The sequence below is a fragment of the Sinocyclocheilus rhinocerous genome, unplaced genomic scaffold (assembly GCF_001515625.1).
Source record: "Sinocyclocheilus rhinocerous isolate Xijiao unplaced genomic scaffold, SAMN03320098_v1.1 scaffold1153, whole genome shotgun sequence".
NCBI classification, from domain to species: Eukaryota; Metazoa; Chordata; class Actinopteri; order Cypriniformes; family Cyprinidae; genus Sinocyclocheilus; species Sinocyclocheilus rhinocerous.
This window is the reverse complement of record NW_015624593.1, coordinates 6,968-20,335: the sequence shown is the minus strand read 5'-3', so window position 1 is coordinate 20,335 and position 13,368 is coordinate 6,968. Positions and strand designations below refer to the sequence as shown.

The 13,368-nt window shown below is 37.7% G+C and overlaps 1 protein-coding gene across 1 annotated transcript; it reads right to left on the bottom strand.

The window, feature by feature from the left end:
* Positions 1–2,988: 2,988 nt before the first annotated feature.
* LOC107745115 (carcinoembryonic antigen-related cell adhesion molecule 5-like) lies at positions 2,989–11,121 on the bottom strand (the record flags this gene model as incomplete). Its single annotated transcript, XM_016558960.1, has 5 exons — positions 2,989–3,283; positions 3,390–3,488; positions 3,752–4,024; positions 4,237–4,488; positions 10,825–11,121. Coding segments are annotated over 5 exons (980 nt in total), but the record flags the coding sequence as incomplete, so codon positions are not given.
* Positions 11,122–13,368: the final 2,247 nt, after the last annotated feature.

Below are 13,368 nucleotides of genomic sequence, written 5' to 3'. Positions count from 1 at the left end.
CCCGGGGCCCCAATCCCCCCCCCCCCCCCATTACATTTCTCAGCACCCCCAGCTCAAAATGCATTCCCGCGGCTATGACTGTGCCTTTTTTTAAAGCAGAGGAAGATGCACACTGTACATAAAACATTCTTCGTAAACATGTCTGAAGATTTAGACAGAGAGGATGAATTGCAATTTTTGGTCCAGCCTCACTTATTCGAACCAGAATATGCAGATGATGAACTAAGAGAGATGGTCATTTGTAGTATTTAAACTGTAATATTATGCCTTAAAATGAAACCATATTGCAATTGTTGAAAACATGTCACATCATCATTCCTTACATTCTGTAAAATTAGTATTTGTAATGATAAAGCAAATACCTTTTTACTATATTTTTTGGATCAAAAGGGATAAATAAATTAACCCATTTTAACCTGAGCCAACATGATCAGGAATAAACCAGAGCAAAACCAAATATGCTCTTTTGTTTGAACCTGCATAATTGTTCTGGTAAAAAGATGAAATATTCAAATATGTGTTTTTTTTTCTTCTGAAGCCACAACCCTCCCAAAATGTGAGTATATTGAAAAAAATATGTACTTTAACCATTTAATGTATGGAATGATTTACATATAAAAATATAACAATTTAACTTGCATTTGACTTATAAAGCAGGACAGATCATCAACAAAAATAGCACAAAATATGTTTGACTGAAATACTACAACAATGTTCATTTTGATCCCTGCTAAAGATGAAGTTGTTTCACTAGACATGATGGAAAAGGAAGCTTACTCAACTTAATCTTTAATCTTAACTTTGTGTTTATAAATAGTTATAAAAATAAAAAAAAACTGAAAATCTTTAAAACAAGTCCTAATAACACCCCAGGTAAAAGTGAAAATAGTTGTGATACTATTAAAGACAAATCACTATTGATATTTTAATATGTACCATGCTGTTTACATGCTATTCCAATAGCTGTAAAGAATGCCATGATACTATCAGAGCTTTGGATGTTATCACTGTGTTGATAATCTATTGGTTTACCTACAGAGTTGTTTACACGCTGTACACACAGGCTTTGATCTTCGTCAAGACCTCCTTCATCGCTGCCAAAAGATATATGCTGGTTTCATTTCATATTGTTCGTAGGTCTATATTCCACTTCATCCAGCCTTATTTTCATTCTCTGTTCTAAATATTGCGTTTCAGTTTAATGAAGTGAGAACAGTTCAGGGCACATTAGCAAACTATGCAAATAATTCAAACTGAATCACGAACCGATTCAGACAATGATGCTAAACAGTTTGACCAAAATTCTTTGTAAAGAACTGATTCATTGCAGTGATTCATCGGGAATGGGAGACAGAGCTGGGTATTAACTGATTACATGTAATCTGGATTATGTAATCAGATTCCAAAAATTAATTACATTTTAAAATACTCGTAATCAGACTACAGTTACTTTTTTATGGATTAGATGATTACATATTATTTTCAAAATAGCAATAAATTACTCATAATTTATTGAGTCTCCCTAATTCCTCTTTTTCATCTTTTAAGCGTTCCTTTCTAAAATAGCCTTCTGCTTATATACACTCAGAAAGTCCTCCAGTTTTGTGGACATTCACACGAAAACCAGTCATTAGTCAGGTGGCGACACAACACTTGACCAATGATTTACAAAAATAATTTCAGGTTTAAGAAGTGTTTAAATATTGCATCAACTACTGATGAACACATTCATTTTTATTTTAATTAATTACAGTATCACTCTGTAGGTTATTTAACCATGTATTTCCATGTCTTTAGAAGTATTTTGTCTTTCAAACACATTGAAATGCACAAATTCATGAATTTTTTCTCATCTGATCGTCTTTCACCTAATATATTTACTTGAAGTACCCCTGAGATTTTAAAATAAATATTTTAATAATTAAGAATCACATTTGAATGTTCATGGTTCTCTGATGTTGGCTATGGTCATGTGTGTAAACAAATAAAAAAAAAATATATTTTTTGTTTAGCAAGTGTTTTATTTTTATTGATTTTGTAATTACTTATTTTAATTTACATTTTTTTATGATTTAATTAATTATTAGCTTTTCATTAAACTCATAAACCCCCTACAGTTCATTCACAAACCCCAGTTTGGGAAACCGTGACATAAAATAATGTTTAATGCACTTAATGTTGTTAATAACAATGAAAGAATATATTTTCTTAATCTAAGTATTTTTATATCAATATGATTATCAACAAGTTTATCCTATTAAAAATCAATGCAATAAACGCTATAACTGCGCCTGTGATTAGTGACGAACTCGGAAGTGCGGAGGAGAGAGCAAAACAAAACACCGCTCAAGAATTAGAAGTACAAAACGAGGATTTGTAAAGAAAAATGTAGGATATAAGCCCAGAGGAGACTGGTTTTCCTTTGCTAAAGTAAGGAAACTTTGCTTCCTTTGCTCCTGTAAACAAACTCGCAAGACTAGCATATTTCACAGGCGCATGCGTTACGCCCTGAATGGCTTGCACGCATGACAGTTAGTGGAAGTGTGAGAAAAATGTTTATAATGTTTTCAATATGGGTATTTTTCTTACAAAAACCCATCGATTCACTACAGGAGGTCTTTATTCACCCCCCGGAGCATCAACCAAATTTTAGAAACTTCCCTGGCTCATATTTTTGATTTTGAACAACATTTTGGTTTTCAACTGGTATTCAATTGGTATTATTCAATTATCTGAATATGGAGCCTCATTGAGGTCCCCATATCCCTGGGACTGAATCATGTAGGGCCTTGAAAATGATGATTCCAAAAGAAAGGTTTATTAAGAACTAGAATCTAAAACCATATTGCATTATTTGGAAAAAAATAATACTTATTTTTTGTATTTTTTCTGTATTTTTTCTTATGTAAAGCACTTTGAATTACCATTGTGTATGAAATGTGCTATACAAATAAACTTGCCTTGCCTTGCCTTGCCTTGCCTATGGCACTCAGACAGGTATGTTCAGTGCAGTTGTTTTGACAGAAGGAAACATGATACAATGCATTGTTTTCAATGGTATGTTACTGTTAGAATTTGGCTTAGAAGTTTTACAGTGTGTAATGCAAAGATTTAAAAGAGTAAACTAATGTGACTCAAGACTCGAGTTCATTTGAACTTAGAGATTATTGTCTAATTCAGACCCAAAAATACTGTTAAACAGAAAAACAGAATACTGATGGGGTTCATTCATCACAGCTGTAGATTTTCACTCCTCTGTGACAGCACTGATCATCAGTCTGAACTGTAAAACACCCAAACTTGGAATAAGTGACATTTTAATAAAAGTTAACAATGATAGATCATAAACCCATCTGTAACAGAACAGATGAGAAAGAGAGAGATCTCACCATAGGCTCTGTAGCACTTGACTCCCAGTATGACGGACACTAGCAGATATGGAGAAGCTGCCAGCAGAAAACTGAGCAGTTTGAGAACTGATGACGGAGCTTAAAAACATAAAATAGAACCAGACAATTGTAAATTTGACAAATGTTAGACCCATCTAAGAGATTTAATAGGACTTGTTGTTTTGTTAAAGAATACAAATTTAACAGGATACACTGATCTTAGTGAACAGTAATTCTTCCATTGATGTAAAATCCAGTTGATTTGTGTCTGAATTTAATGCCGCTTGGACCTGTTTGTGAATCATGTTCTGTTCATTTTTGCTCATGTAGTCAGAGTGATAAACAGATATAAATACTCTCACCTGATACGGTCAGTGAAACTTTATCACTGGTGTGTGAGTATCGTGATCCTTGGGTTTCTCTTCCAGTACAGCTGTAATTACCCGTGTGAGATTCATTAACAGAACTGATTCGGTATTCCTGTGATTGACTGACATGAATCACTGAATCATCTTTATTCCAGCTGTAGCTCCAGCTGCTGACGTCTGTCTCCTGTATGTCACATGTGAGAGTGACCGTCTGTCCTCTGAACACATGTCCATCAGGCTGAACACGCAATGCAGGCTTGGGTCTCTCTGTAATGATTGCAGGACACACTTCACGTGTTTAAAAAATTTTCATAGTTTTAAGCTGTCTAAATGACACAAGGCTTTTTAAGATTAACTGAAGTTTCATTTAACTGACTGCACTTAATACGATACTTGTTGATAGATTATATGAATTTGCATAATATTATAGCAAATTCAAAATTAGACTGCCCAGTAAAGAAAAAAAAAACAGCACTTACCACTTACTGTTAGCATAACTCTTTGACTTTGAATTGTGAAGTACTTTCCTTTTCTTGCACTGCACCCATACTGTCCTCCATTAGAGATACTCACATTACTCAGTATTTCCATTTCATTACCAGTTTTTATTCTCGTGAAGTCTTTGAACCAGAAAATTGTCCATCCAGTTGACTGTCCCACATCACAGCTCAGAGTAACTGTGTCTCCAGTGAACACTGAACTCTGGGGCTTTACAGTTATTTTGGGTTTGTCTGTAAAATATTTCACAATTCTGAGTTAATGAACAGCTTTCTGTCATTATGTATGACTACTTATGACTTCAATAATATATATTACAGCAAATTTTCTGTAATTATGAGTAAAGTAAGGCAGATGCTATATGTGCAAATAGCGATATGTGCTATTTAGTGCTATTTAAGTGTTACTAAGTGTAAATAGCACAAAAAAAATTAAAAATAAATAAATCTTTGCACTAAGTGTAAACAGTGGTTAGATGCTATTTGTAAAGAGCGTTACTTTTTAATATTTACATTTTTACGTAAAATAAATGAGTGCATTGATCCTTAGAAGTACACAAAATGTTTTACCGTTAAAACAAAACAAAAATTAATATGCAACAGTCATTTTTTAATAGTTCAATCAGAACAGATTTCAAAACACTGTAGCATCATACACTTGTTGTGCTGGACTGCCAGAGTTCCTTCAGAGGCAGGACGGTGGTACCACTGAAACACTTTCAGAGGCTCCTGGGGCATATGGCATTCGCAGCCACAGTCTCGTCGCTCGGATTGCTCCATATGAGACCACTTCAGCACTGGCTACACTCCTGAGTCCCGAGGTGGGCATGGCGCCGCAGTACACATCGAGTGACCATCACGCCGACGTGTCACCGCCTATTCAGCCCCTGGTCGGACCTTGCTTTTCTACAGGCCGGGGTGCCCTTAGGACAAGTGTCCCGGCATGTCGTTGTCACGATGGATGCCTCCAGTATGGGCTGGGGCGCTACATGCAACGGGCAGACAGCCTCGGGGCTCTGGACAGGGCCCCGACTGCTTTGGCACATCAATTGCCTAGAGCTGTTGGCAGTGCATCTGGCCTTGTAGCAGTTCCGTCCAGTGCTGCAAGACAAGCATGTGTTGGTCCGCACGGACAACACTGCGGCAGTTTCGTACATCAACCGTCAGGGAGGTCTACGATCACTTCGCATGTCACAGCTCGCCCGCCATCTCCTCCTCTGAAGTCAGACGTGGCTCAAGTCGCCGCGCGCCGTCCACATTCCGGGGGAGCTCAATCGTGCAGCCGACGCGCTCTCATGACAGCTCACGTCCCCCGGAGAATGGCGACTCCATCCCGAGACAATCCAGCTGATCTGGAGTCGATTCGGGGAAGCCCAGCTGGACCTGTTTGCTTCCCGCGAGTCCTTCCACTGCCAGCTGTACTACTCCCTGACCGAGGCCCCCCTCGGCACGGACGCTCTGGCACACAGCTGGTCTCGGGCTCTTCGCAAGTATGCGTTTCCCCCAGTGAGCCTTCTCGCACAGACACTGTGCAAGGTCAGGGAGGACGAGGAGCAGGTCTTACTGGTTGCGCCTTTCTGGCTCTCCAGGACCTGGTTTCCGGAACTCATGCATCCCCCTGAGACAAGACCTCCTCTCTCAGGGGCTCGGCACCATTTGGCACCCGCGTCCAGACCTTTGGAACCTCCACGTGTGGCTCCTGGACGGGACGCAGCAGACCTAGCTGATCTGTCACCTGCGGTGGTTAACACGATCACTCAGGCAAGAGCTCCCTCCACTAGGCAAGCCTATGCTCTGAAATGGAGTCTGTTCGTGAACTGGTGTTCTTCTCACCGAGAAGACCCCCGAAGATGCACGATTGGAGTAGTGCTTTCTTTCCTGCAAGAACGGTTGGAGCGTAGGCTGTCACGCTCCACCTTGAAAGTGTATGTAGCTGCCATCACAGCACATCACTATGCAGTGGACGGCCGGTCCCTGGGAAAGCACGATCTCATCGTCAGGTTCCTGAGGGGTGCCAGAAGGTTAAATCCTCCTAGGGCACCCCTGGTGCCCTCCTGGGACCTCTCTATCGTCCAGGCAGGACTTCAGAGGGGTCCCTTTGAGCCGCTGGTTTAAGTCGAGCTTAAGTTCCTGTCTACTAAGACAGCGCTCATGACCGCGCTCACTTCCATCAAGAGGGTCGGGGACCTCCAAGCATTTTCGGTGAGCGAAGAGTGCCTTGTGTTCGGGCCGGCCTACTCTCACGTTGTCCTGAGACCCCGGCCTGGATAAGTGCCCAAGGTTCCCACCATGCCTTTCCGTGATCAGGTGGTGAATCTGCAAGCACTGCCCTCGGAGGAGGCAGAATCAGCCCTTGTGTTGCTGTGTCCCGTAAGAGCACTGCGCATATACGTGGACCGCACCCGGAGCTTTAGAAGCTCTGAGCAGCTCTTTGTCTGCTACGGAGGTCAGCAGAAAGGGAAGGCTGTCTCCAAGCAGAGGTTGGCCCACTGGATAGTGGATGCCATCGCCTTGGCATACCAATCCCAAGGCTTGCCGTGCCACCTGGGGGTGAGGGCTCACTCCACACGGAGTGTTGCCTCCTCCTATGCGCTGGCGGCCTGGCGCACGGCGCCTCTCTGGCAGACACCTGTAGAGCTGCGGGCCTGACCCAGGCCTGGGTCAGTCCATATGAGAATCTCCACATGTTACCTCCCTACGGGTAGGGTGTGGCCTCTGTAGCGCCCTTCTCCGGAAGGCTCGTTTCCCCATCGTTTCTGCGTAAGCTGTAAACAACAAATCGGAAAGACTTGAAGCAAATCTTTCATCAAAAGTCGAAATCCCTTCTGTTAAGAAATTTCTGTGGGGAAAGGAACAGCGGCTTGACTATCTCCAGCAGCGATGTATTCACCTGTGGTCCCTGCAGGTACTAAGGTCAGCGTATTTGCGCTGGGGCGGTGGGAAGGTTACGACCTTTGCGTAGCGTTTGTCTGACACGCGGCCGCTTGCCAACTTTGGCTACGCCATAGGAAAATTTCATTGCCGTTTTCTCTTAAAGTCAGAGATGATTGGGGCTCCCAAGTGAATTCCCATAATGTCGTCACGACATAATGTCTCCATTCCCTCCATCAGGGAACGAGGGTTACGTACGTAACCGAGACGTTACGTAATCAGATAACTTTTTTCAAGTAACTAAAGTAATGCATTACTTTTAAATTTACAATGAAATATCTGAGTTACTTTTTCAAATAAGTAATGCAAGTTACTTTTACCATGTATTCACTGACATCCATCCTGTCCTCAAGTTAAGAGAAATTGGGAGTGACATGCAAAGGCAGAGGCACTTTCTTTAGGCTTATTAATTTCACTTTTGGTGTGAAAGGGCCCGTAGAGTTGTCAAAAATATAATTGTTGGGTTATTTACGAAAAAAAATAAAAAATAATCAAGTCCAGCCTAGATGATGAAAAGTAACTCAAAAGTAACGTTATGTGTTACTTTTCATAAAAAGCAACTAAGTAACGCAATTACACTCTTAAAAATAAAGGTGCTTTATGATGCCATAGAAGAACCTTTTTGTCTAAATGGTTCCATAAAGAACCTTTAACATCTGAGGAACCTTTCTGTTTCACAAATGTTCTTTGTGGTGAAAGAAGATTCTTCAGATTATAAAAAGGTAAGAAAGAGATGGTTCTTTAAAGAACCTTTGACTGTCTGTTTCTTTGTAGAACCAAAAATGGTTCTTCTATGACATGGCTGTGAAGAACCTTTTAAGCACCTTTATTTTTAAGAGTGTAGTAACCTTTTATGGAGTAACACAATATTTTTAAAATTTTAAGTTTAAAAAAGTATTTTTTATGAAGGCTAATCTACACATAGATTACTTGTAAGGGTTTTTGTAAGTCTTTTTTTTATGCTTTAAACTTATGAAGATGTTGAAAAAGCATTATAAACATGTTTATCAACATCTTTTACAAAGTAGTCTCGGTTACGTACGTAACCCTCGTTCCCTGATGGAGGGAACGGAGACATTATGTCCCCTTGCCACAACCTCGAACCAACGCTGGCGGCCAGGGACAAGTTCTCGACTCCTCAGCGTAAAACCTGAAGAGTGGATGCACCTGTCGCTTATTTATACCCGGCAAAATCCACTAGCCAAATTTCATTGCCGTTTTCTCTTAAAGTCAGAGATGATTGGGGCTCCCAAGTGAATTCCCATAATGTCGTCACGACATAATGTCTCCATTCCCTCCATCAGGGAACGAGGGTTACGTACGTAACCGAGACGTTACGTAATCAGATAACTTTTTTCAAGTAACTAAAGTAATGCATTACTTTTAAATTTACAATGAAATATCTGAGTTACTTTTTCAAATAAGTAATGCAAGTTACTTTTACCATGTATTCACTGACATCCATCCTGTCCTCAAGTTAAGAGAAATTGGGAGTGACATGCAAAGGCAGAGGCACTTTCTTTAGGCTTATTAATTTCACTTTTGGTGTGAAAGGGCCCGTAGAGTTGTCAAAAATATAATTGTTGGGTTATTTACGAAAAAAAATAAAAAATAATCAAGTCCAGCCTAGATGATGAAAAGTAACTCAAAAGTAACGTTATGTGTTACTTTTCATAAAAAGCAACTAAGTAACGCAATTACACTCTTAAAAATAAAGGTGCTTTATGATGCCATAGAAGAACCTTTTTGTCTAAATGGTTCCATAAAGAACCTTTAACATCTGAGGAACCTTTCTGTTTCACAAATGTTCTTTGTGGTGAAAGAAGATTCTTCAGATTATAAAAAGGTAAGAAAGAGATGGTTCTTTAAAGAACCTTTGACTGTCTGTTTCTTTGTAGAACCAAAAATGGTTCTTCTATGACATGGCTGTGAAGAACCTTTTAAGCACCTTTATTTTTAAGAGTGTAGTAACCTTTTATGGAGTAACACAATATTTTTTAAAATTTTAAGTTTAAAAAAGTATTTTTTATGAAGGCTAATCTACACATAGATTACTTGTAAGGGTTTTTGTAAGTCTTTTTTTTATGCTTTAAACTTATGAAGATGTTGAAAAAGCATTATAAACATGTTTATCAACATCTTTTACAAAGTAGGCTTTTTTAAGCAGATAAAGGTATGAGTTACTCTGCTTTAAAACTGGCATCTGCCGGGCATGATTCGAGGTAAACAATCCAGGCACCAACATTTTTAGTAAATCTGACTGAAAATCGATGATTAAGCAGCTCATATTCTAAAATGTAAAAATTGGATTTGGTTTAGTGTAAATGAAATAACATGTGGATGTTAATGGTCCTCCTCTTGGTGTAAATTATATTTTGTGCTCATTCTCAATGGAACACTCTCCTTAACCACTTTATGATGTATGGACATTATTTAAAGAAAACATTCAACAGTTACCAAACATTTTTTTTTTTTAAGAACCTTTTTTGCTAGAATGGTTCTTTGTGTTAGAGTTTTGGGGTTCTTTAAATGATTTCGTTCTTAAATTTAAATACAAATTTAACTTTAAAATTGTAACTGATTTCCAAACAATCATGTTCTTTTCTCTTTTAAGTTTTTTTGGTCATGAGTGTGAGCAGCTTTGTTAATCTGAGGATAGGCCTACTTCTTTCCTCTTCTCCACTAAGTAACATATATATTAAATGTATAATCCATTGTTGGATTATTATTATTATTTTTTAATCTCATGACTTTATATAACTTCCTTTTAACACTTTGAAGGGATCACATACTGTCCCATTTTTGCCACTTTTGGCCTTCGTGAAGCCAGTGGGAAACAAGTTACAATTTGAAAGTTAAAACTTACAGACATTAAATAATTTATCTGTTGAGAGTGTTGGATGGTTTAGCTCCAGAAAATCAATAATGAGGTGCTTTAACAGTTGCAGATTTGTAAAACAAAAGGGTAGGAATAAAGAACCCTAAACTCTAACACAAAGAACCATTTCGATATATAAATCCTTTAGGATTTTAGGATGATATGGTCCTAAATAGAACTGTTACTACATTAACATTTAAAGAAGCATTTTTTCGAGGCTACTCTTATCTGCCAAAACACAGATTCATCAGGCGCCAACTTCTTACGCAAATGAGACTGGGGGAGGCATTAGAAAGTTTAATTGGATTTATTCATTTATTTACAACGATTTAAAATTTATTGAAATACCTTCATTACATGCATATTTACTTTTGAGTTGAAAACATAATTAATAATAATAATAATAATACATTATTTTTATTTATTTATTTTTATTAGTAACATGTTACAGTCACCAGGGGTATGCTAGGCTAGATTAATGAAATTTCTGGTTGAAAATGGCCTGGATTCATGTTATCTGCAATGAGATAAGCCTATACTGTAACTCTCATATTGCTATTAATAATCCAACACAAAGCAAAAGTTTTGTTGACCTGAAGTTAATTTATAAGATAGATATAATGTTTATTAGATAAATGACACAGGAAATGATTTGTTAGATTTATAACAGTGAGCAAGTTCCTTCTGGGAAGCTATCAGACCTAAGCTTCTCTATCAGAGGTTAGCATATTTTTGGGCTGAGCAAGATCATGATGACTCACACAACACAGTCAGAGTCACTTCATCACTCCATTCAGAGGTGTCTGATTGTCTCTGGCCACAACACTTGCATTTCTGTTTGGACACTGCAGTGATGTTGAACTCTTTCTTCTTAGAGGCCTGCTCTCTGCCTCCACACTGCCATGTGTATGTCCAACCGTCACCCTGTATGTCACATGTGAGAGTGACTGTATCTCCAATGAATATCTGGGATGGTTCAGGCTGAACAGTCAGAAGAGGTTTAGGTCTCTCTGGAAGAATTGAACAACAACAACAAAATATGTATATTAATAATGAAACTATTTAAATGGATAGCACCCAAAAAGGAAAATTATGTCATTAATTACTCACCCTCTTGACGTTCTAAACCCGTAAGACCTTTGTTCATCTTCGGAACACAAATTAAGATATTTTTGATGAAATCTGAGAGCTCTCTGACCCTCCCATACTGAAATGTTCCCAGATCCAGAAACGTAGCAAGGACATTGGTAAAATAGTCCATGCGACAAAAATAACAAAAAATAATGCGCGTTCTGCTGCTTACGTTGAACACACGCATGCGTTGTTTACATGCAGATGACGCATGCGTGTGATACTCTCTCCACAATGGCGGCGCACTGCTGCAGACGAGATGAGAAGAATTGTTGCATAAAGTCATGTCTTTACTAAGCTTCTTGACCTGGGAACATTTCAGTTGCGTTGCTGTCTATGCAGAGTCAGAAAGCTCTCGGTATTCATCAAAAATATCTTAATTTGTGTTTCGAAGACGAACAAAGGTCTTACTGGTTTGGAACGACATGAGGGTGAGTAATAAATGACAGAAATTTCATTTTTGGGTGAACTATCCCTTTAAATCTGTTCTATCCACCTTTTTTTTTAACCCGCCACGTTTTAATTTATGGGTGACACTTCCAGTTTGGGTTAACTTCAAATATTGCATCTGTGCTACAAATAATCATTATGCGTCAGTTTGACTCTATGAGCTGTACATTTTTTGTCATGCTCTATTTTTTCCATCAGTGAAATAAAGTAACGCTTTGTGTTTTTCTGTGACATTAGGATCACAAGAATATCTGTCACAAGAGCTTTGTTGTGATGATTATTTTCTTGTATTCTTCTGTATTAATATGAAAAAGACAACAGACACTGCACATTTGTTGTCTGCTCTCAGATTTTTGTAATTTTTCCCCTTTTCACTTCTAATTCCTATTACCAGTGTTTACTTGAATATTTCTAAAGCAGGGAAATACAGCATTTGTCAAAATGAATTCAAACATTAAACATTACACAAACATAATATAAGCTTACTTTAACTATGGTATTATTTAACACGTTCCATAATACTGCTGCAGAAAGACTCGTCTGAACTAATTTGTTAGTACTCTTACACTTTTAAGTTTCCTTTTGATGTTCGATGGCTGAAAGGTGAGGAGAATAATGTCAACTGATCTGTACAATAAGGCAAAATGGCAAAAAAAAAACACTCTTGTTCAGTTTTACAGCTAAAAAAGTGAAGATTTAAACAAATATATGAATCACCTTGAGTGCATCCAGGGGAGATGTTGGAAATCAACACTAAAAAACAAAAAGAAAATCACATTGATTTATAGATGATGCTGCTTCAAAATGTCATATATGATTATAAATATCCTTAAACTTTTCACATTCATTTTAATGCTTAAAGTCCCCCTGCAGTCGCTAATTTAGTCCTTAAAACTCATCTAATTGTGACCACCTTTGACTGGCCATTGCGTTATTGAAATCAATAGATATGTCTATGATTGGCTACATTGCTCAACGTTACAAAAACACATTGTAAATAAAAACCTATGACCAGTAGACAGAATAATATGAAAAGCCCTTCCTCGCAAGTTGACGGAATTACTCCCTTGCCGAAAAGAAGTATACTTCAAGTTTATTTTATTAAGTATACTTTATGTAGTAAGTAAACAAATAGCAGTGTACTAGTAGTATACTTGTTAGTGTACTATTTCAATACTCATTGGGACTAAATTGGCCCACTTTTTAGTATATAATAGTATATAAATACTTTTAAGTATACATTAAGTATAACAGTAGTAAACTTTGATCGATCAACACCCCAAAGCTTGACAATCATTATTACCTCTTCATTGGTCAACATTTTATTCCATAACATTACACAGTTTTGATGCTGCTTTATGTCTGATGATCGTGTTAGAATACGTGTGGAAGCATCTGTTGTTTTTTCAGTTTCTTCTTCGCTTGTGTTTTGTAAATTCTGTACCGAAGATGTGTAATAGCACCCCCTACTGTATAGCAATGAAAATATTCTCGGAGCACAAGTATATAACATCAGAATATAACATTTCTGTATTATACTATATATATACTGTATATATAAAAAGGTTTCTTGAGCAGCAAATCAGCATATTAGAATGATTTCTGAAGGATCATGTGACTGGAGTAATGATGCTAAAATTTTGCTTTGAAATCAGGAATACATTACATTTAAAAATATATTTAAATAGGAAAGTTATTTTAAATAGTAAAACAAAATTCAAAAT